Source organism: Chiloscyllium plagiosum, unplaced genomic scaffold (genome assembly GCF_037043375.1).
Source record: "Chiloscyllium plagiosum isolate Xiang-an unplaced genomic scaffold, Cpla_swu_hap1 HiC_scaffold_16, whole genome shotgun sequence".
Taxonomy (NCBI): Eukaryota; Metazoa; Chordata; class Chondrichthyes; order Orectolobiformes; family Hemiscylliidae; genus Chiloscyllium; species Chiloscyllium plagiosum.
Genome location: NW_028270154.1, coordinates 39,820,653 through 39,841,586, shown reverse-complemented (window position 1 = coordinate 39,841,586; position 20,934 = coordinate 39,820,653). Strand labels below are relative to the sequence as shown.

The 20,934-nt window shown below is 38.1% G+C and overlaps 1 protein-coding gene, 1 long non-coding RNA gene and 1 pseudogene across 6 annotated transcripts in view; 1 reads left to right on the top strand and 2 right to left on the bottom strand.

The window, feature by feature from the left end:
* The window catches only part of LOC122556615 (CCR4-NOT transcription complex subunit 7), a 28,068-nt gene extending 9,641 nt beyond the window's left edge, over positions 1-18,427 (bottom strand). The window contains exons 1-7 of one of the 4 annotated variants that reach the window (XM_087995309.1): positions 16,572-17,621; positions 15,100-15,249; positions 11,905-12,098; positions 9,304-9,465; positions 5,308-5,452; positions 4,274-4,384; positions 890-3,691 (exon numbers count right to left, since the gene is read on the bottom strand). In XM_087995309.1, the coding sequence (XP_087851435.1) occupies positions 3,560-3,691; positions 4,274-4,384; positions 5,308-5,452; positions 9,304-9,465; positions 11,905-12,098; positions 15,100-15,249; positions 16,572-16,664 (987 nt within the window). In that variant the 5' untranslated portion in view covers positions 16,665-17,621 and the 3' untranslated portion in view covers positions 890-3,559. Of the gene's footprint in view, positions 1-889; positions 3,692-4,273; positions 4,385-5,307; positions 5,453-9,303; positions 9,466-11,904; positions 12,099-15,099; positions 15,250-16,571; positions 17,644-18,289 lie in introns of those variants that run through there. The other 3 variants (XM_087995310.1, XM_087995311.1, XM_087995308.1) reach the window with 3 other exon arrangements.
* On the bottom strand, positions 423-850 carry LOC122556618 (cytochrome c oxidase subunit 6C-1 pseudogene; annotated as a pseudogene).
* Positions 18,428-18,444: 17 nt separating the features above from the next.
* Positions 18,445-19,580, top strand: LOC148147524 (uncharacterized). Of its 2 annotated transcripts, none has more exons than XR_015759730.1 (2): positions 18,445-18,617; positions 18,772-19,580. It is a non-coding gene; the product is annotated as an uncharacterized LOC148147524 (long non-coding RNA). The 2 variants fall into 2 exon arrangements; XR_015759729.1 differs by having other exon boundaries at positions 18,445-18,641.
* The last annotated feature ends 1,354 nt before the right edge of the window (positions 19,581-20,934 follow it).

Genomic DNA, 20,934 nt, shown 5'->3' with positions numbered 1-20,934 from the left:
CTGTATATAAATTGCTCCTGAATAGGACCACTGTCATGAATTTTGAAGGGTGTTTCACAGCAGGAGGGAAGCAAGGATAAAGAATCAGAATTCAAACATGGTGTAATAAACATAGATTTCAGCTTGGAATCAGACATTACTCGAATGGGGTCTCATCAAAAGCAGCGCTATTCGCTCCATTATTTCTAATGCGTTTTTTTTTCCAGTGGCCAGTGAACATGAGTTGTTAGGATTAGTACCTAAATATTCATCTAGGCAAAAGTGAGGACTGCAGATGCTGGAACCCCACAGCAAGTGGACTGCAGCAATTCAAGGTGGCAGCTCACCACCACCTTCTCAAGGGCAAATAGGGATGGGATATCAATGCTGGCCAGCCAGCAACACCCAAGTCCCACAAATGAATAAAAAAACTGGTTGAACTCTTCTTTTCTTTTTCAGGTCAGAAAATTCAATATTTTATTTATAAATCAGGTATAGAATGCACAAAGCATATATTTCCAGTTCCCCAGTGTAAGACAGAGGAGCAATCTTGTCATTCATTTCAAGGTTCCTTTGAAAGACTCTACTTCTTTGGTTTCACACTTTCAAATATACCAGCATCCCTCATGGCCTCAAAAGCCTTCATTGAATCATACTTCTTATAGAAGTCAGCATATGCTTTCTTCCTGGATTCACCTACTACAAACTTGAAGGTACCAGCTGCTGCAAAAGCTAAAGTAAAAGCCACAGCCAACTGAAATCGCAGACGTTTGGCCAATAGGCCTCGCATCACAGGCTTGGCAATCACAGCAGAAGACATGGTTTATTGCTTCTACTCCCAGTACAAGCTACCCCCGGTTGAACTCTTCTTACTGTTTATATTCTGTGCAAAAGTAAGAAACATACTTACATTGACAAAGCACCAAACACAACCTCAATGCTCCAAAAATGCTTCAGAAATGATAGTCGCCAGTGATTTGTGGGGGAAGACAGCAGATAATTTGTGCACAGCATAGTTCCAAAAACATAAATCAGAGAGATGTTGTCTGTTGTGGTGATAATCACGAATGATGTATACTGGTTAAAACAGCAAAGTTATCTGATTATTTCTGCAAGTTCCATGGAATCTCAAGTCCTTCCAAAATTAATGGATTTGAGTTTAATATTTCAAGCAACAGGGCCTTACAACAACGGAACACTCCAGTATACCTACCAACCTAAATATATTTGCTCAAGAACCAAATTTGATTGCAACCACAATCTTTGAATCAGGAGCAAGAGCACTGCCACTTACCCATAATGACACTATAATCTAAATGGTTTCACTTTAACATTACAGCCTTCTATTAAATCACACTTGGTTAAGAAATCAAAGAAATGTTTCAACTTATTACAACTTTCAAAGTTGAAATAACAAATTTTACAACATGGAACTTGCTCACTGCAGTTCAACGTGGATTAGCGTAAAACATCTCCAATTGCAGCAAGGTACAAATAATCACTTTAAAGTACTTATAATGGAGAGGATTAAATCAATCAATCAATTTCCTTAATCACTGGTCTAGCTTACGACTGCATCAACTGAACCATTATGGTCGTAGAGTATCATGGAGAAATTCGGAATTGATACTATGATTGATACAAATTAAGTTATTGAACAATCTCACTAATGACTTTGAGAATATAGTAGTAAATTTGCAGATGACAACATGGAATAGCAGTCAAATGACTGATAAAAGAAACAAGCAAAATGGAAGTAAGAGACAAATGCAGAATTAGAGTGAGTCGGAGGTGTCAAACGTCAACTTGCACTTGAATCAAAACTTTTAAGAGTCTCCCATGGCACAATTCGAAAAAAAAATTAATTCTGTGTAACTTCAAACTTTGTGCACAATTATTAATTTGTATAACTGAAAAAAGTGTATGGATGTATACCAACACTGCATTTTATTATTCTTTGTTGCTAAACTGGGCTGTCAATTATACACTTCTTTTACGAATCAAACTTTTAATTTACAAACTTATTTAAATTACATTGGTTCAGTTTTTATAAGATTCAGATAGCTTGCAACGTAACCAAAATATTAAATACAATGAGTTAATTTTTAAAAAAGGAGCTTTCTGTAGAGGGAAGTGCTTTAAATGAAAAGGCTTTCATCTGTTGTGAAATATCAATAGCTACATCTTGCACTACTGTTTTAACTTAAGATCCATTTTTGTAAGTTGGAATTAATTAAACACAAAATATGAAGTTAAACATTTTACATGTAAAACTACTTCCATCAACAGAGACCCCTCTCCAGCAACATTAAGAGATTGACTGTACAAGGGAAACTAACATTTAAGTTTTTGTTCAAGTCCATATACAAGTGCCTCTTTTCATTCAACTTAAAGCAAAACTGTAATATTTAACCAATGGGACTTGGATCAATTTATCATCCCTGTGGTATTAGCAATGCAGTCATTAATCATATATCAGAACAAAACGCACATGGCTCAGGCATCCAATTCAGTTCACAAAGGAAAATGGTACATAACCCACTATTCAATATCACATTTCAGGTCTATGATACAAACACAGTGAATGGAATGAACTAATTGCAAAATTAGATTTACTTTTTACTGGATACTCAGATGATGAAAAGATCAAGAGTTACAATTAACAATTTTATTTTAAAAATTGATGTAAAAAATCTTAATTCTATTTCTTACTTTAAACAGGATTAATTACAACATTAATAACAAGAATTTGATAAAAGCATAAACAAGAACAATGTTTTAAATGAACTCATTTATGTTGAAAATTAATAACAGGACTGTCATAAAATAAGCTAAATACCCCAGTTGAAATTCCTGCTTTTAGCTGTTTAAGTCAATTGAATTAGCATAATAATAATTTATAGGGCATTAGTGGAACTGGAAGCTTTTTCCCTTCCATTCTAATAGTGAAAATTCCACTCTACAAGGCATTAAAATACTTAGTGAACACTGCACCACACAATAAATGTGAACACAAAAAGGTCTAGCCCTGAAATAATTTTATACCCACAGCCATCCTTCAGGAAGAATGTTTTTTCAGGCATGGATATGGAATCTCAAAATAAAACCACAAGGTTATTACAATGCACAAGTCCATGTTGCTACAGCTTATTATTGCATAAAACAAGCAAAACAATGTGATGTAATTTTCACTGCAACTCACCTGTTGAAGAAAAACAAAGAGGAAACAAAAGGAAAACATAAAGGGGGGGGATGAAATAGTGATTAATAAAGATAAAAACAAATAAACTTGGATCAAAGTACAATCTAAAGGGTCCTACTGGACCACTGCAGATTGACCCTAGCCTGGCTTCCCTCTCATGTCACTTACTGATCTGGAAAACAATGAGCAACGGCACAGCATTTACAAATGTTAAATGGCAAATGTTTTCTTCTTTTAATAAAAAAGCAGCCACGTTTAATACCTCTAGGCAGTACACTGCCAAATATCTCCAAATTGTGTGTTAGGAGAATAACACTCATTTTGTAGTAAAATGTCTGTCTAAAAACATCAAGGTTTGATAAAACATCTCAGCTGTGGTCAGTGCTGTTTGCTGTTGGTTTCTTCTTCTGATGTCCCAGCTGTCCCATTGTGGTTGTTAGTTAAACCTGATCCAAGACCATACAAATGTCCACAGTATTTTGTGTCATCAATGTTGTCTTCAAAAAATAACTGAGAAATAAAAGTGTAAATATTTAGGATAAATTTACAACGAACAGTAAACACTGGACAGGCATTTCTCAGGATCACCTGTGAACAAAGCAGTAATCTAGCCCCAGAACCTAAGGTTAGCTAATCTAGTTTGTGTACTGCATGGTACCATATCACAATTAATGCACTTGGAGGTGCAATGGAACCAAAGTTTGTGCAGCAACGACTACCGAATTTCTGTTGGCCAAGCCCACAGCATTAACATTTATTGTCTCCAAGAGGGAAGCCACAATTCTGAATTTGCACACTCTTTTTTTTCCTTTAGATAAATAAATTTTAGTCTTTGATTTCATATAGTTTTAAATACAGTAACTTCATATTAAAATTGCATCTGGCAACAATAACGGAGATAAACTGAGTTCTCATGAAACTTCCAGTCAAAAAGTTTTCTCACCCCATACCTCAGGAAAACAGGTTTACTATTTGTTTATATCATAGTTAATAGATTGATTTGACTTCTGTAAAAGTTTGTACCAGTGATCAACTCTTAATATAGATCAACATTTTAAAAATAATTTTTCTTGACATTTGTCACTTCCATACCTCCCTCATTCTGAAGAAAGCCATGCCTGTCAATAGTGAATCTGAGCCTGCCTGGTGCTGTCGTCCAATTCGCTCCAACTCAAGCTGTTCAGCAACTTCTTGTAGACCACCCTGTGGAAAATGTCCACTCACTGTTAAATGTGACTGATTAATTTATTTTAGACAGCTATTTCAACAACTAAATTTGCTAGCACTGTTTTAGTTCAGAAGAGAATGTTATTAGGAAGATGACAAACTGGGATAGAAATTGGATTGAGCCAGCCTGCTGATGCAGAATGAACGAGGTATCATCCCTTTCTCAGAAAGAGGAAACCTAAGGCTGTAATGGCCAGAAGCCTCATTTATGTTTGACTGACAAGCTACAAGTACCTCCTGGATGCCCTCAAGCAGATTGCCAGTGACGACCATTTGGATTTCTGCTGCTCTGTCACTGGTAGTGGGAGGAGACAATGATCAGGAGTGAAAATTGAGGCAGTAGGCAATGGGGACCTCAGGGAGGAGACAGATAAAATATTCAGTGGTGAGCTGTGGTTGCCATGTGCAGTTGGGAAGATGTTCCTGCGCTTGAAAGGAAACAAAACCACAGTGAAATGAATCACTATGGTTGATATAAACTGAAGACTTTCATGGTTTTAGATGTTAAAAACATTAAGGGTATGGAAAGTAAGTGGAAATATGGCCTTTAGATAAAGGATCTGCCATGGTCATATCAAATAGTCAGGGCACTTCAAAAGGCCCCCACTCATAGTTTGTGTGTTTTACTCAATAAATAATAAATGTTTAGACTTCAGAAAAAATTTTGCCAAGTGCATTACAATAATTTTAGCCAATGACAATTTCCCTAACATTTGTAAAATACTGACATATAGATAAGTACACACTGACAAAAATTCACAATACCAGCCTACTTGGAATGATTTCCCTAACATTAATGGCACCCATCACAGACACATTTAGCTGAATTACTACTGTTAAGTTGTGATTTTCAACCTAACCAGAAAACATGCAATTTAATTTCAATTTCATGCAAATACCTTAAGATTTTTACAGCTTTTCATCAGATATTTCACATCATAGATAGCAGGAAAGAACAAATGCAGGATATCAAAGAATTCTTGCTCTTCTTCTGGTAGTCGTGAATGGGTTAGAAGCTTGATCAAGTAGCCAAAGTCATAACCACTGTATCAGATACAAATTTCTCAAGGTTAATACAATTTTAATAACTTGTATATTAAAGTGGCAGTTTGATGCTTAAAATGTAAACTTACAAGTTTTTTAAAAAAACTAGTGTTACAAGACCAGAAGAACAAACAGAGATCATAAAGATTGTGAAAATAAAGATTACTGAAAAGAAACGCTCTTTTCCCCATACATTTTCACCCAATGCAACACACATCTGACATAGTAAATGAAAAGGTAGCAATGTTTCTGTGAATATTTTTATACAGCTGTTAAGTCATAAATCTGTGAAAACAGTTAAATGTTCCGAAGGATTCTCCTTCTCAACCTCTTCCCTCGCCTGAGGCAGGTGACCCTCAGATTAAACCACCTGTCATCTCTCACTGATGAGAGTAGAGTCCTCTGGTTCACGCTTATTATGGTGACTTCACTGCTGTCAGTGATCTGTGGATACACACTAAGATGCTTCTGTTTTGTGATACCTCAAAATCAACACCCGACCAGTTATTGTGCAATCCTTTGCCTTGTTTTCCCTCCACCTTCTTTGTGCTGAATTCCTCCTGCAAATTCCTGTCCACCTGGTGAGTACAAGACATCTTCCTACAGTTCCAGTTTGCTTCCTCACTATCAACCACATGGCCCATTTCATTATCATCTATAAACTTATTAATCTGGGTCCCTACATTTATATCTAACTTGTTGATATATATCTTGAAAAGGAATGTATCTGGCACTGAGCGCTGAAGAACCCCACTGGAAACACCATCACAGTCACAAAAACAGCCATCAGACATTACCTCTTACTTCCTGCCACTGAGCTAACTTTAGATTTAACCCTAACAAAAAGATCTTGGAGTGCAAGTTCATAGTTCCTTGAAAGTGAAATTGCAGGTAGATCGGATAATGAAGGCGACATTTGATATGCTTGCCTTTATTGATCAGTGCATTGAGTGCAGGAGTTGAGAGGTCATGTTGCAGCTGTACAGGACATTGATTAGGCCAATTTTGGAATACTACATGCAATTCTGGTCTCCCTGCTATAGGAAGGATGTTGTGAAACTTGAAAGGGCTCATAAACGATTTAAAAAGATGTGGGAGGGTCTGAATACGCTGGGGCTGTTTACCCTGGAGTGTCAGAGGCTGAGGGATGACATTATAGATGTTTGTAAAATCATGAGGGGCACAGATAGGGTGAATAGCCAAGATCTTTTGCCCAGGGATGGGGAATTCCAAAAGTAGAGGGCATAGGTTTAAGGTGGGAGGAGAAAGACTGAAAAGGGACCTAAGGGGCAACTTTTTCACACATGTATGGAATGAGCTACCAGAGGAAGTGATGGGAGACTGGTGTAATAACAACATTTAAAAGGCATCTGGATGGGGAAGTGAATAGAAAGGGTTTAGAGGGATATAGAACAAATGGGACTAGATTAATTTTGGATATCTATTCAGCATGGACAAATTGGAGCGAAGGGTCTGTTCTGTGCTGTACAACTTTATGCCATTTTCCCTTGGACAACGTGGGCTTTTATATTTTAGAAATGTGTGTGCCATATGGGATATTTTTCAAAAGCCTTACTAAATCCCATGTCTGGCTATCAACTTACATTCTTCGCTGTCCACTACATCTCCAATTTTGGTGTCATCTGCAAACTTACTGACTATACCTTCTATGTTCATATCCAAATCATTTATATAAAGGACGAAAAGTACTGGACCCAGTACCGATCCTTGTGGCACTCCACTCTGTAAACAGGCCTCCAGTCTGTAAACATGCCTCCATCACCACCCTGTCTTCTACCTTTGAGCCAGTTCTGTATCCAAATGGCTAATTGTCCCTGTATTCCATGAGATGTAACCTTGCTAACCAGTCTCTCATGGGGAACCTTGTCAAACGCCTTACTGAAGTCCATATATATCACATGTAATGCTCTGCCCTCATCAATCCTCTTTGATTTTTTTTTGAAGAAGCAACATTCAAGTTTGTGAGGCATGGTTTCCCACACACAAAGCCATGCTGACTATCCATAATCAGTCCTTGCCTTTCCAAATACATGCACATCCTGATCCTGGAGGAAGTGCTGGATGTCTTGAAACACATAAAAGTGCATACATCCCCAGGTGTACCCTCAAACTCTGTGGAAAGCTAGGGAAATGATTGCTGGGCCGCTTGCTGAGATATTTGTATTATCGATAGTTACAGGTGAGATGCTGGAAGACTGGAGGTTAACTAATGTGCTGCGACTATTTAAGAAAGGTGGTAAGGACAAGCCAGGGAATTATAGACCAGTGAGTCTGACGTCGTGGTGGGCAAGTTGCTGGAGATAATCCTGAGTGATTCAATTAGCTATCTCTTGATCATTGTCCAGAATATAGTTAGAAAACTGGTGCTTTCAGCGAGCTTATCTTGCCAGTAACCATCCTTCACTTCTCGGATTGTGAAGACCTTTACCAAGAAACTTCTAGCAAAATTCCTTCAATGATTGGCATGATGTAATGAGGTCTCTTCAGAACTTTAGTTCAGTTCTTTGGGTTAGTGACTATTCTCAGCTTTCCAGGTTATTTCACTACTACTATACTGTTAATCCATTCTGTAGAAGTTATCACCGTCTTAACTCCACCTTCTTTTTCTCGCTATTCAATCCTGCCTTATAGGCTGGCCTTTTTGAAAGCTGGAGTTTTCCTTTGCAGATGCTGAATTGATCTTACACTGTTATCTGCTTAAAAATTATATTCCTCAGGAAGATATCCTAAATGTGTAAGTACATGATTTTACTTCTCTAGGCCTGTTCTGCAGTTTATGGCGTAATACACGTTGCATATTGGAGAAATGCACTTACTGAAGGCATGGAAATTTATTCAGTTCAAAACTAATGTCATACCACATCCAAACTACTCTTTGAATAGCAAAAAGCTATTGAAACCTTAAGCAGTAACAGGCGTGAGTGGCTACATCAATATGAAATAACAGAAAGCCAACCATTGCTAGAGTTGAGTATTAAGAGACAGCTCAAGTAGTAACTGGACATATATGGAGTAACAGTCATCTTGATCATATATGGTGGAACAGAATGACCATAGGTATTGTTGCAACCTTGGGCAGTTACAACTGGAGAAACTGGCCTCCATCAGTGAAAAATCAAATCAGGAAGATATTAACTCATCATCTGCACAGAGCACAGATGAACCATCAGTCCCAGAGGTCCACACCTCTCCAACAATAGAAATGAAACAACAGGTACTTTGGCAACTGTAATTTGGAATTAAAAATGTAATTTGGGTGAAGGCATTATTACAAAGGTGAACATTAAGAGATCTGCACAATTTAAAAACTACAAATACAACGCATCTTCAGAGAGATATTCCGATTCTGTTTCAGGCAAAGAAACAGAGATTATGTTTAATTATTAGCACTGTCTCAAGAGATTAGGGGATACAAAAGTCTCAGTTCACATGTTATCCACTAAAATGTTAATTAATTTTTAAACATTTTGTTGTGAGAAAGGTTCAGCTGCGATTGGATTATGTTTTACTACAAGACCATACACTGATAGAAGAACAGACATCTTGTCAATTCCGAATAATTTCCATTGTCATCCTTGCTTCTGTTGACACAAGGTCTAGATTACCTAATTTATCTTAAACGATTAATCTTTCTACCCAGTTTTAAGCTCACACAAAGAATGGTCATAGGGATGAAATGGCAGCTGGTTCCTACTGTACTGTTGCAACATAAGCCAGTGTTTTCAGGACAAGAGTAAAAAACAAAACCAAAGGGAAGTGAGAAGCAAATGATTGGCTCATAAACTAAATAAATCAGTGTCAAATACTCCATTTTGTTTGGAGGGACCAACCTGTGAAACGAAAGCCATTTGACATTATCGCACAGCACCACCCCAGATGTCATGAGGAGCTCTGCAAAATAAGAAGTTTCAATTCCTTCTTCTTCATGTTTTTTGAACTGTAGCCCAGATGTTCTCAGCAGATCTATTGAGTCTTGTGAGTACATGTCCTCCCTTTAAGATAAACAATTTTCAAAGTATGTCTTGCACTTCCATTAACAATAGAACATAGAACAATACAGCACAGAACATGCCCTTTGGCCCATGATGTTGTGCCGAATATTTGTCCTATCTTAAGCACCTATCCAATTGCCGTTTAAAGGTCACCAATGATTCTGACTCTGCCACTCCCACAGGCAGCACATTCCATCCCCCCACCACTCTCTGGGTAAAGAACCTACCCCTGACATCTCCCCTATACCTTCCATCCTTCACCTTAAATTTATGTCCCCTTGTAACACTCTGTTGTACCCGGGGAAAAAGTCTCTGACTGTCTACTCTATCTATTCCCCTGATCATCTTGTAAACCTCTATCAAGTCACCCCTCATCCTTCGCCGTTCAAATGAGAAAAGGCCTAGCACTCTCAACCTATCCTCGTACGACCTATTCTCCATTCCAGGCAACATCCTGGTAAATCTCCTCTGCATCCTCTCCAAAGCTTCCACATCTTTCCTAAAAATGAGGCGATCAGAACTGCACACACTACTCCAAATGTGGCCTTACCAAGGTCTTGTACAGCTGCAACATCACCTCACGACTCTTGAATTCCATCCCTCTGCAAATGAACGCTAATACACCATAGGCCTTCTTACAAGCTCTATCCACCTGAGTGGCAACTTTCAAAGATCTATGAACATAGACCCCAAGATCCCTCTGCTCCTCCACCTTACTAAGAACCCTGCCGTTAACCCTGTATTCCGCATTCTTATTTGTCCTTCCAAAATGGACAACCTCACACTTGACAGGGTTGAACTCCATCTGCCACTCCTCAGCCCAGCTCTGCATCATATCTAAGTCCCTTTGCAGCCGACAACAGCCCTCCTCACTATCCACAACTCCACCAATCTTCGTATCATCTGCAAATTTACTGACCCACCCTTCGACTTCCTCTTCCAAGTCATTAATAAACATTACAAACAGCAGAGGACCCAGAACTGATCCCTGCGGAACTCCACTTGTAACTGGGCTCCAGGCTGAATATTCACCATCTCCCACCACTCTCTGACTTTGACCAGTTAGCCAGTTCTCTATCCAACTGGCCAAATTTCCCACTATCCCATGCCTCCTGACTTTCCACATAAGCCTACCATGGGGAACCTTATCAAATGTCTTACTAAAATCCATGTACACTACATCCACTGCTCTACCCTCATCCACATGCTTGGTCATCTCCTCAAAGAATTCAATAAGACCTACCCCTCACAAATCCGTGCTAGCTGTCCCTAATCAAGCAGTGTCTTTCCAGATACTCATAAATCCTATCCCTCAGTATCCTTTCCATTACTTTGCCTACCACCGAAGTAAGACTAACTGGCCTGTAATTCCCGGGGTTATCCCTATTCCCTTTTTTGAACAGGGTCACAACATTCGCCACTCTCCAGTCCCCTGGAACCACCCCCATTGACAGTGAAGATGAAAAGATCATTGCCAACGGCTCTGCAATTTCCTCTCTTGCTTCCCACATAATCCTAGGATATATTCCGTCAGGCCCAGGGGACTTGTCTATCCTCAAGTTTTTCAAAATACCCAACACATCTTCCTTCCTAACAAATATCTCCTCTAGCTTACCAGTCTGTTTCATATTCTCCTCTTCAACAATACAGTCCTTCTCATTTGTAAATACTGAAGAAAAGTACTCATTCAAGATCTCTCCTATCTCTTCCAACTCAATATACAGTCTCCCACTACTGTCCTTGATCTCACCATTGTCAATAGAATAACAATGTTATTCTATTGACATTAAAACTCTCAGTTAATTTAGTTATTTTTCAATAAATTGAAGTAACCTTTGGAAGTTTTTTCACCCATTATGCATGAATGATTTCTGTAGTAAAAACAGAGTCTCTAAGTGTGAAGAACTAAATTTAAAATCTTGAAGCTAATACACATTAAGGAAATTAAATACCAGCCAGTTAAAATGCATCAAGAATCCCCCAATCATTTAGCATTTTTATCCAGTAAAAAGGGGCTACATAAGAGGTAAATCTTCAATAAAAGTCAGTCAACCTCATGCATGGCACTACAACTTCCATTCGTACATTTGGAGAGGAGAACTGGAATCCTGCTCCCAAATAGTATCCAGCAAGCCCTATTGCAAGTGTGTTTGTGACACTGGCTCAGGTGCAATAGGATTAAAGTAATTTGTTGCATAACATCCACTTGGCTGTGATTCTTGAGGAGGAAGCAAGGACTGCAGATGCTCGAGATCAGACTCAAAAAGAGTGGTGCTGGAAAAGCAGAGCAGGTCAGGCAGCATCCGAGCACAGCAGGAAAGTTGACTTTACAGGCATAAGCTGCCTGACTTGCTGTGATTCTCAAGGGTTGACTAGGACGAGCAACCAAACACAGCAACAAATCACAGGAGAACACAGTACTGCATTTTCCTTACTTACGTAAGGTTGAATTTAAAGTTGAATTGCCAAGTGGAGGTTCCAGGAGGATACTGGTTTTTCTCATTCATAAATGTCAATCCCAGTTGAATGATTTTCAGCAAGTCCACATTACATCGAAGAAGCTGGTACTGGTAATCTACAGTGCTTCGGAATTCTCCGATTGGTCTTACCACAACACCAGGAAACTCTGTATCCTAGTAAATTTTAAATATTTATTATCAAAAGTTGATCAATTATTAATAATTCAAAAATGTTGTAAATTAATGATCTAAGCGATATAAAATATAAACAGCTCATGAACTATAATATGGATTACAGATAACACTTGTTAACTGAACACAGAAGAATTTCATTTATGCTGAGAACCAGTACTGAAATAACTAACTATTGTAACAATTTTCACACTGGATAGACATTTAAATAATTAGGTAAAAGAATCAGAGGGGACAGAAGAAAAATATTTTTGGACAATGGTATGATCTGCAATTTGCTATCTGAAGGAGTGGTGAAAGCAAATTCAATGATAAAAAGTTTCTGAAAAAGAAGAGGTAATTATAATACTGGAAGAGGGAACATTTAAGGACAATGAAGAACAATGGAGGGGGACTAATGGATAGCTACTTCAAAAGAGCAGGCACAGACACAATGGGTCAAATGGCTCCTTTAATGCTATATGATTCTATTACTGTGCTAAAACCCATTCATACTGTTTGGCAATTTCAGGAATAGTATTTCTGCTGTTGATCTGCATGCTAGCAGATATCCACAAAACATGAAGGTTAAAAGACAAGAAATATAATAAAAATGTGGAAAAAACATTTAAAGTAGTTGGAGAAGAGGCAGGAACAACAGTTGTGATTATATTTACAGTACTGTTTGCTAATTTGGGTACTTAAATACTTTTAAAACATCATTGATGAACTGATCATCAAGGAAGATAGAGAGAAACAAGTTGAAAGTGCAGAAATTGGAACCGCACTTGATTTTATTGTAACCATGATATGGAGGTGCTGGTGTTGGACTGCGGTGGACAAAGATAGAAATCACACAACACCAGGTTATAGTCCAACAGGTTTATTTGGAATCACTAGCTTTCAGAGCGCTGCTCCTTCATCAGGTAACTCATGGGGCAGAATCATAAGACACAGGATTTATAGCAAAAGTTCATGGTGTCATGCAACTGAAACAATACACTGAACAAACCTAGATTGCCATTAAGTTCTTCATCCTTTAGAATGATTTTAATGGGAAAAGATGTAGTGGAAGTCACTAAAATGCAGAATCCAGATACCAATAAAGATTATAGGGAACCTTGATTTTGAATTTAAAATTATTGGCATAGTGGAATGAGTCAGATTTGAAATGAAACTGTTACACAGGTGGAGGGAATTACTACCTCATGTTTCCAACCCAACAACATGGTGAATGTATAGTCTAATTTTACAGCAAAACAACTAGAACTATACCAGTTAATTCCTCCAAAGATTATCTAGATTAATGTAGACACAGATCATAATTATTCCAAGTGTTCATTAATTTCTACACAATTTGGTTGTCACTAGTAAATTATTGGAAGATTTAAGCCAGTTCCACAGAATAATTTGCTGGAAGAACTTTTTAAAGGAACTTTGACGTAAATGAAGTTAAACAGTGGCTATAAGGTAAAAGTAATATTCAAGAATAGACAGAAATTTGTTTTTAAAATACTTGAGTTTCAAACTACGCATTGTCAACAATAGAGTATGCAGAAAAGAATTTAGCATAAAAACCAAGGAGTGCACTTTTCGCCATACTAGGAAAAACAAAATTGTCTTGCATTTTTAATTTCTAGACTGAAAAATTCTTTTCCTTGGCACAGGAGTCATGACAAACAGGTTTGAGGAATTCTGCATGTTTTGGTACATGCTAATTCATGAAAAACTGTGATATGTATTCCAGCACTAAGGCATGCCACCTACTATTACTTGTGCCTGAATTCACACCAGGAGTGCTATTCAAATTTTACCCCTGTACTGACTGATACAAAAAGGTAGTTTCTAGTCCAGAAGACTTCAGGTTGAAAATTCTCATTGTTTTCACATTCCTCCATGGCCTTACTCTTCCCTATACCTGTAACCTCCCCAGCTCCACAATTTTGAGACATCTATGCTTTTTTAATCCTGGCCTTTTGAAGTTTTCAGATTTTAATTATTCTACTACTGACAGCTGTACTTACTGTGTTTGTGCTACATAATGTCCTTGAGAGACTTAGGACATAGTGCAGCACTAAAGAAGCTGCATAAACACAAATTATTTTAAGTAACCAACAAATTTATTTCTTATTTCTTTTCTCACTGTGTTTTGGTACAAAATGAATAATTAGAAAGCCATTGCAATGTTGCAACTTTGGCTTTGTTCAGCTTTTCTAGCATATGCAAACACATACCTTTTCATTAGTTTTATTGAAAAATATCACTCTCATTCATCAGGCAAAAGGTCTTTGTTTTATACCCACTACTATATTGATGTGGCAATATTCAAAGAGCAGGAATTTTTCCCAATTGTCCTAGCATTTATTCCTCAGCCAACTTAATGGAAAGGTAGACGAATGATATCAAGTCGTAACGCTAATCCCATGTTTTCATACAACACAAAACAGTAATAGTACATCATTAGCTGTGAAGCCACTTTGGAACTCAGATCAAAAATGTGCTACATAAAGTTAATTCTCTTTCTTCATTCTATGAAACAGTATGTATAACAATTTTTCTTTTGAAGAAAATACATCTCAACCTTATCAATAAAAGTTTAAAACTTCAAACCTTTTTAAATTAGTGCTTTCCCAATTAATTTTCCTATCTATGCTTTTGGCTCACCTTTCTAAGAATTACAGCATGATATTCAAAGCTAGGAATTAAGATCTCTAAAGTGGCTAACTCACGCTTTTGTCTACATATTATAACCCAATCTCAATTGTACAGAGCCCATTCATCACTTTAATATAAACTAGAGCCCTTATTTTCTAGTCCATCTCACAAAAATTTATGTCTAGTGAATACCATCATATAAATATGTAATATTAAGAAACATACACAGCAAGACTTACTTCAATTCATTCCCTAGGCTTTTAACCAGTATTTTTTGCTCCACTGACAAAAGTGAAATATTAGATACTCATAACTGAAATACTCTTTCACATGGTTCATGAAGACTTACCATAGCTATATAGTTATATTTTTGAATAATTAAGCGAATTTTTCTCATCTCTTCTTCCAGGTTATTTGCCCATACCTCACGGATTATCTGACTGTGGTCTTCTTCTGCAGCTGGCATTTTGAAGAGGTTGCCAAAGTGGACTGATGGGCACTGGAAACAACAAAAAACAAACTGTTTAAGTCATGCTAATTCTAGCAAATTCAATGGTTTGCTCATGATTTTGTGCTGGAACTTTAAAACCACACTTTTTTTAAAACGACTGGTCTGCTACTGTAGAAGTCTGCAAAATAATCTCTCTAGCAGGTGGGGGAGAAAAACAAAACAAAAAAAAGCCAACCAAATTGAATGAGTTCACAGTAATTAGTCTAAGACCCATGTAAGCATTTTACAGATCACACCCTGGTATTGGCTAAATTAGTATTCATAGCAATAACATATTTAGATATTTAACAAGCTCAAGACAGATTTTTTTTTGTATAAAAAAAACTTCTCAAAATTAGAGTTGCCTTCTCTTCAGTTCCATTAGAGTACTCACTTGAATATAACACTGCCAGGAACATTTTACAGACCTGTGCAAATCTAACCCAGTTTCTATGTATTGTTTGATAATTTAAGGAATTTAAATTGCTACAACTTAAAGATTTAAACAAGGTAAAAAGATAACTGTGCCATGAAAAATAAAAATAAGTGATGAACTTAAATGGAAATGCTGATAATTTGGCTATATTTGGATACCATTTGCAGATAAGCTTTAAATACATTAAAAACAATTCAGTTGACATGCACTGTAATCTTAATATAGCCTTAACTTATCATTTATCTTTGCTTTATTTGTCACTGTCTAAATCGGTGAAAGAGTCCTCAAATTGCCATCAATATTTGAGAATAAGAACGAAGGCATGAAAAAAAACCATTTGCTCCTTTCAACCTGTTCTGTTGTTCAGGAAGATCGTGCTGATCTTCAACCTTAACTTCATCATTGTTCCTGAATCCCTCAATTTTTTTAATATTAAAAGCCAATCACAGCCTTGAACGTACTCAATAAGCGAGCATTAGAGACTTCAGAGACAGAGAATTCCAAACAGTCACGTACCTTTCTGTGAAAAAAGCTTCTTATTTCGGTTCTAAACGAGTGATAATTTATTGAGACTGTGATCCAGATTCCCCAACCAGGAGAAAATTTTCTCCAACATCTAGTCTGCAAAGTCCCTTAAGAATTTTATGGTTGAATTAGATCATGTCTGTTTTCCAAAACTTCAGAGAAAACATGCTTGGTCCATTCAAACTCTCCTCATTGGTTTTTGGAATACAGGATATCCAATCTGATAACTCACTCTCAAAGTGACTAAGGTAAGATTAAATCTGCATGGTATTCCAAGTATGATCTAAACAATGCCCCTACAAATTTGGAGCAACACTATTTTATTCTTATACACCAATCTCCTTATAACAAAAGTTAACATATCACTTGCCTCCTTCATTGCTTGCTGTGTTTGTGTGTTAACTTCGGGATTCATTTGCAAGGCCCTCTGAATGCAAATATTTCCCATTTTCTCACCATGCATAAAATATTCCACTTTATTTCCCTACTAAAGTGGATAATTTCACATCTTGCCACATTTTATTTCAGCTGACGTGTTCTTGCCACTCATCCAACTTCTTTATAACAAGTCTTTTTTGTGTCCTCCTCACCATTCACTTTTCTCCTAATTTTGCTATCAGCAGCAAATTTGGATTCATTTAACTCTGTCTCCTCACTTAAGCAATATTGATTGTAAATAGTTGAAAGCCAGCAAATACTGTTCCTTATACCAGTTAACCTGCCTATGTCCAATTTTCAGTTTACTCCTGTTTTCTGTCACCCCAATCTTGTAAACTATTGAGTATTATAATTTACATGAGAAGTCTCTGATTGCTAATCTATCAGATAGGTTTTAGCCACTTTCTCTGAGTTGTTAGCATTTTACAGTGTAAGAATTGAGAAAATGCATTAATGCTCATGTTGTGCATGTTCCACAAGCATTTTTAGCAAGCTGCATACATCTAATTTGTGAAATTCTTTACTACAGAGGGCTGCAGAGGCTAGTTCTTTAAGGCTATTGAAGTCTGAGATAGACAGACTTTTAATCACGAAAGGAATCAAGGGATATGGGAAAAAGCAGGAAAGTGGAGTTGAGGATTATCAGATCAACCATGGTCTCATTGAATGGCTGAGCAGATTCAACAGGCTGAATGGACTGCTTTTTCTGTTCCAATGGCCTATTGTGTAGCTAACTGCATTTTGCATTCAGCCAACTGTTTGTTTTTCCAATCAAGTACAATCATGACTAAATCACAATGAATAATTCATATTAAGTTACTTTTATTAAATCCTGTCCAGACTTATTGTGGTTTTCTTCCTAATTGGTGAAAGATATAATAAATTCATATAATATTGAAGTTAGGCAGGAGACAGGTTTTCCTTTTGGACCATTATGGTTCCATCTTTTCATATCTGTTTATATGTGTTTGGGGCAAAAAATAAAACAGCAACTTGATTTATCGCTTGAGCTTCAATTGTTTGTCTCTTGATTTGAAATGACATTGGCATTAATGCAATATTAAAATCTTGACACTAGGATCCAACACCATTTTCACTCTATCAGGAAATAACTTTTCATGTACAAGACTTAGCTTGTATGCTTTAATTCAGAATACAGATGATCTAAACATGTTCCATCATCTTCAATTCTACACCAAATATCGAGTGATCGAAGAATTTTGCGCAGATTTAATCATATTCAGTAGCACAGCACTATGTCCCATAACTAGTCATCTAATCCAAACTGAAGTTTACGTAAAATAAATTTCTCGGTGCGAAATCTACGGAGATGGCAACGTCGTCTTGATAACGGATTGCTGCAATAAGATGACATTCAAGTAGAGACTGTTGGTGTAATAGGTCTTGAATCAACAACATCAGGGTCAGGTATAAAAGAGAGTCCCAGGAAAAAGTAAAAGCGCGCTGGACGAGTTAACGGGCGGACCGTCTGTACTGCGCCCGGGTAGTGGCGGGAAGGTTTTAAACGTTGGGCTCCCCTCCCTCCCGCCCGGGAACCACGTCGCTTCTCAGCATCCGCTTCAACTCCGACAGGCCAAGACAGGCCAGGCCAGCCGTACCCCGTCACTGCAATTAAAACCCACCGCTTACCTTGTATCCGTCACTCGCCAAAGTTAAATATGACCTGCACTCACAGAGCGGACCAGCTTCCCATCCTGACTAACAGATTTCCTTGTTTTAATGTTGATTCGTGAGGCTCCAGCAGTTTGCCAACCACCCGGAGCGAATTGTGAAAGGACAATGACGGCAGCCGTGGACATGCGCACAGGGTGCTCGGGGCGGGGCTAACGTAAACGGAAACTGTCAATCTTTGACAATGAACTCAGAGTCCGCGCGGATCAGGGAGATGCTCAAGGTGTGGGTAATGTCCCTGCTTCTGGGTCAGGGGGTCCGGCTTCAAGGCTCATCTGTCCTGGAGGTAGCTCATAACATGTCTGAGCAGGTGGATTTAATAGTATCTTAACCGTGTAGAATGGGCTCCGCCATTCAGGCTTTAATCAGACATACGTGTAATTTTTCCACCAATTCCAATTGTAAATCAATATTTCATATTTTGGCTTTATTCAAAACAGGTTACGTGGACTTTACACACCAATGAGGGAATCAAGGCATGAGATTATGGTGGAATTCAGGTTGAAAATCAGCCAGGACATGAATGGCGATGTAGCCTCAATAGATTTTCTTGCTTACTCTCTCTTCCATCAACCTCCTCAAGTGGGACTTTCCTCACTACTCAGACAAATAACCGCACGGTCATAGAGAAACTGTAGCAATGGTTTCCGATCCTGTTATCTCCGCATCACTACTGAATAATCTCCTGAGTATCCATCATTAGCACCTCTAAAGATTGCAAACTCTACGAGAGACATCCCTGTTGAAGGGCTTATGGCCGAAACGTCGACTCTCGCTTCTTGGATGCTGCCTCACCTGCTGTGCTTTTCCAACGCCACACCTTTTGAGTCGAGAAACTGTACATGCAGAGTCAATCACTTCATGTATTCATCATGCAAAGTATGCAATTGTTGTTGCATTTACAGTATAATGGTTGGTTTTGCTAAATATCTTTGCTTGTAGTCATTTAGCAGAACATATGTTCATGAACATTGCTGACAGTTTGTCAAGTTGTTTCATCTTACATAATCAGGACATTTTGCAACAACAGCGGTTCAAGGTGAAACGAATATTTATATTGCATTAGAGGAGAGCAAGCCTCTCATTTTCCATGACAACTTCTCCACCAATCAGAGTTAACTTGTCAACCAATCAGTCCTGTCATTGAGCTGTACAACATGGAAACAGAAGGGCAGTGTTTGTCACTGGCCGCCCGGGTGTTTTCCTATCTTCCTGGTGGTGGAAATTGAATAAAGATTGGTGCACTTTGTGTCTTTCACTGTGTCTCACACCTGCGCACACACACCATGGGTGCTGAGGATAAAATAAGCACTACCGCACTTAGGTGGTAGTGTGGGGGTTAAATTATTTAAAAAAAACAAACAGGAGATTAGCCACACAGCACTGCCCTTTGATGCGAAGGGCAGTGTTTGTCACTGGCCACCCGGGTGTAAAAAAAAAGAAAATACATGGAAACAGACCTTTTGGTCCAACCCGTCCATGCCGACCTGATATCTTAAATTAATCTAGTCCCATTTGCCAGCTTTTGGCCCATTTCCCTCAAAACCCTTCTATTCATATTCCCATCCAGATGCCTTTTAAATGTTGTAATTGTACCAGTTTCCACCAATTCCTGTGGCAGCTCATTTCACATACGCCCCACCCTCTGAAAACATTACCCCTTAGGTCCATTTAAAATCTTTCCTCTCTCACCTTACACCGATGCGCTCCAGTTCTGGACTTTCCCAACCTGGGGAAAATACCTTGGCTTTTCATCCTATTCATGCCCTCATGATTTTATACACTACTCAGCCTCCGATGCTCCAGGGAAAATAGCCCCAGCCTATTCAGTCTCTCCTATAGAACAAACCCTCCAATACTTGTAACATCCTTGTAAATCTTTTCTGAACCTTTTCAAGTTTTACAACATCCTTCCTAGAATTGCACACAGTATTCCAAAAGTAGCCTAACCAATGTCCTGTACAGGCACAACATGTCCTCTCATGAAGTATCAATGTTGGTTTTCATTTTGAGTACGTATTCTTGCAAATGAGTGCAATTTGAAAAATTTTAACAAAATACATTTTTCAGCATTATTCATCTTCATTTATAGTTTATTTCTTCTTTCAGAGGATTTGGCCAGAGCTGGCTGGGTCAGCATTTATTGCCCAAACCCATATACCTTTGAGAAGGTGACTTCTTGAAACCTTGCAATCCATTTGGTGTAAGGACATCCACATGGCTTTAGTACATCTTGTAAATGGTATATACTGCTGCTGTTGGAAGGAATGAATGTTCATAGATGTGCCAATAAAGTGGATTGCTTTGTTAAGTTTCTTGACTGGTATTGGAGTCGAACACATCCAGGCACGTAGCGAATATTCCATCACACTCCTGACTTGTGCCTTGTAGTTGATGGACAGGCTTTGGGGAGTCAGAAGATGAGTTACTGGTTGTAGGATTCCAACCTTCTGACCTGTTCCTATGGACACTATTTATATGGCACGTCCAGTTTAGTTTCTGGTTAGTGGTAACTCCCAGGGCATTGGTAGTGGGGAATTTAGTGATGGTAACGCTTTTGAATATTAGGGCAGTGGTAAAATTCTCTTTTGTTGGAGATAGTT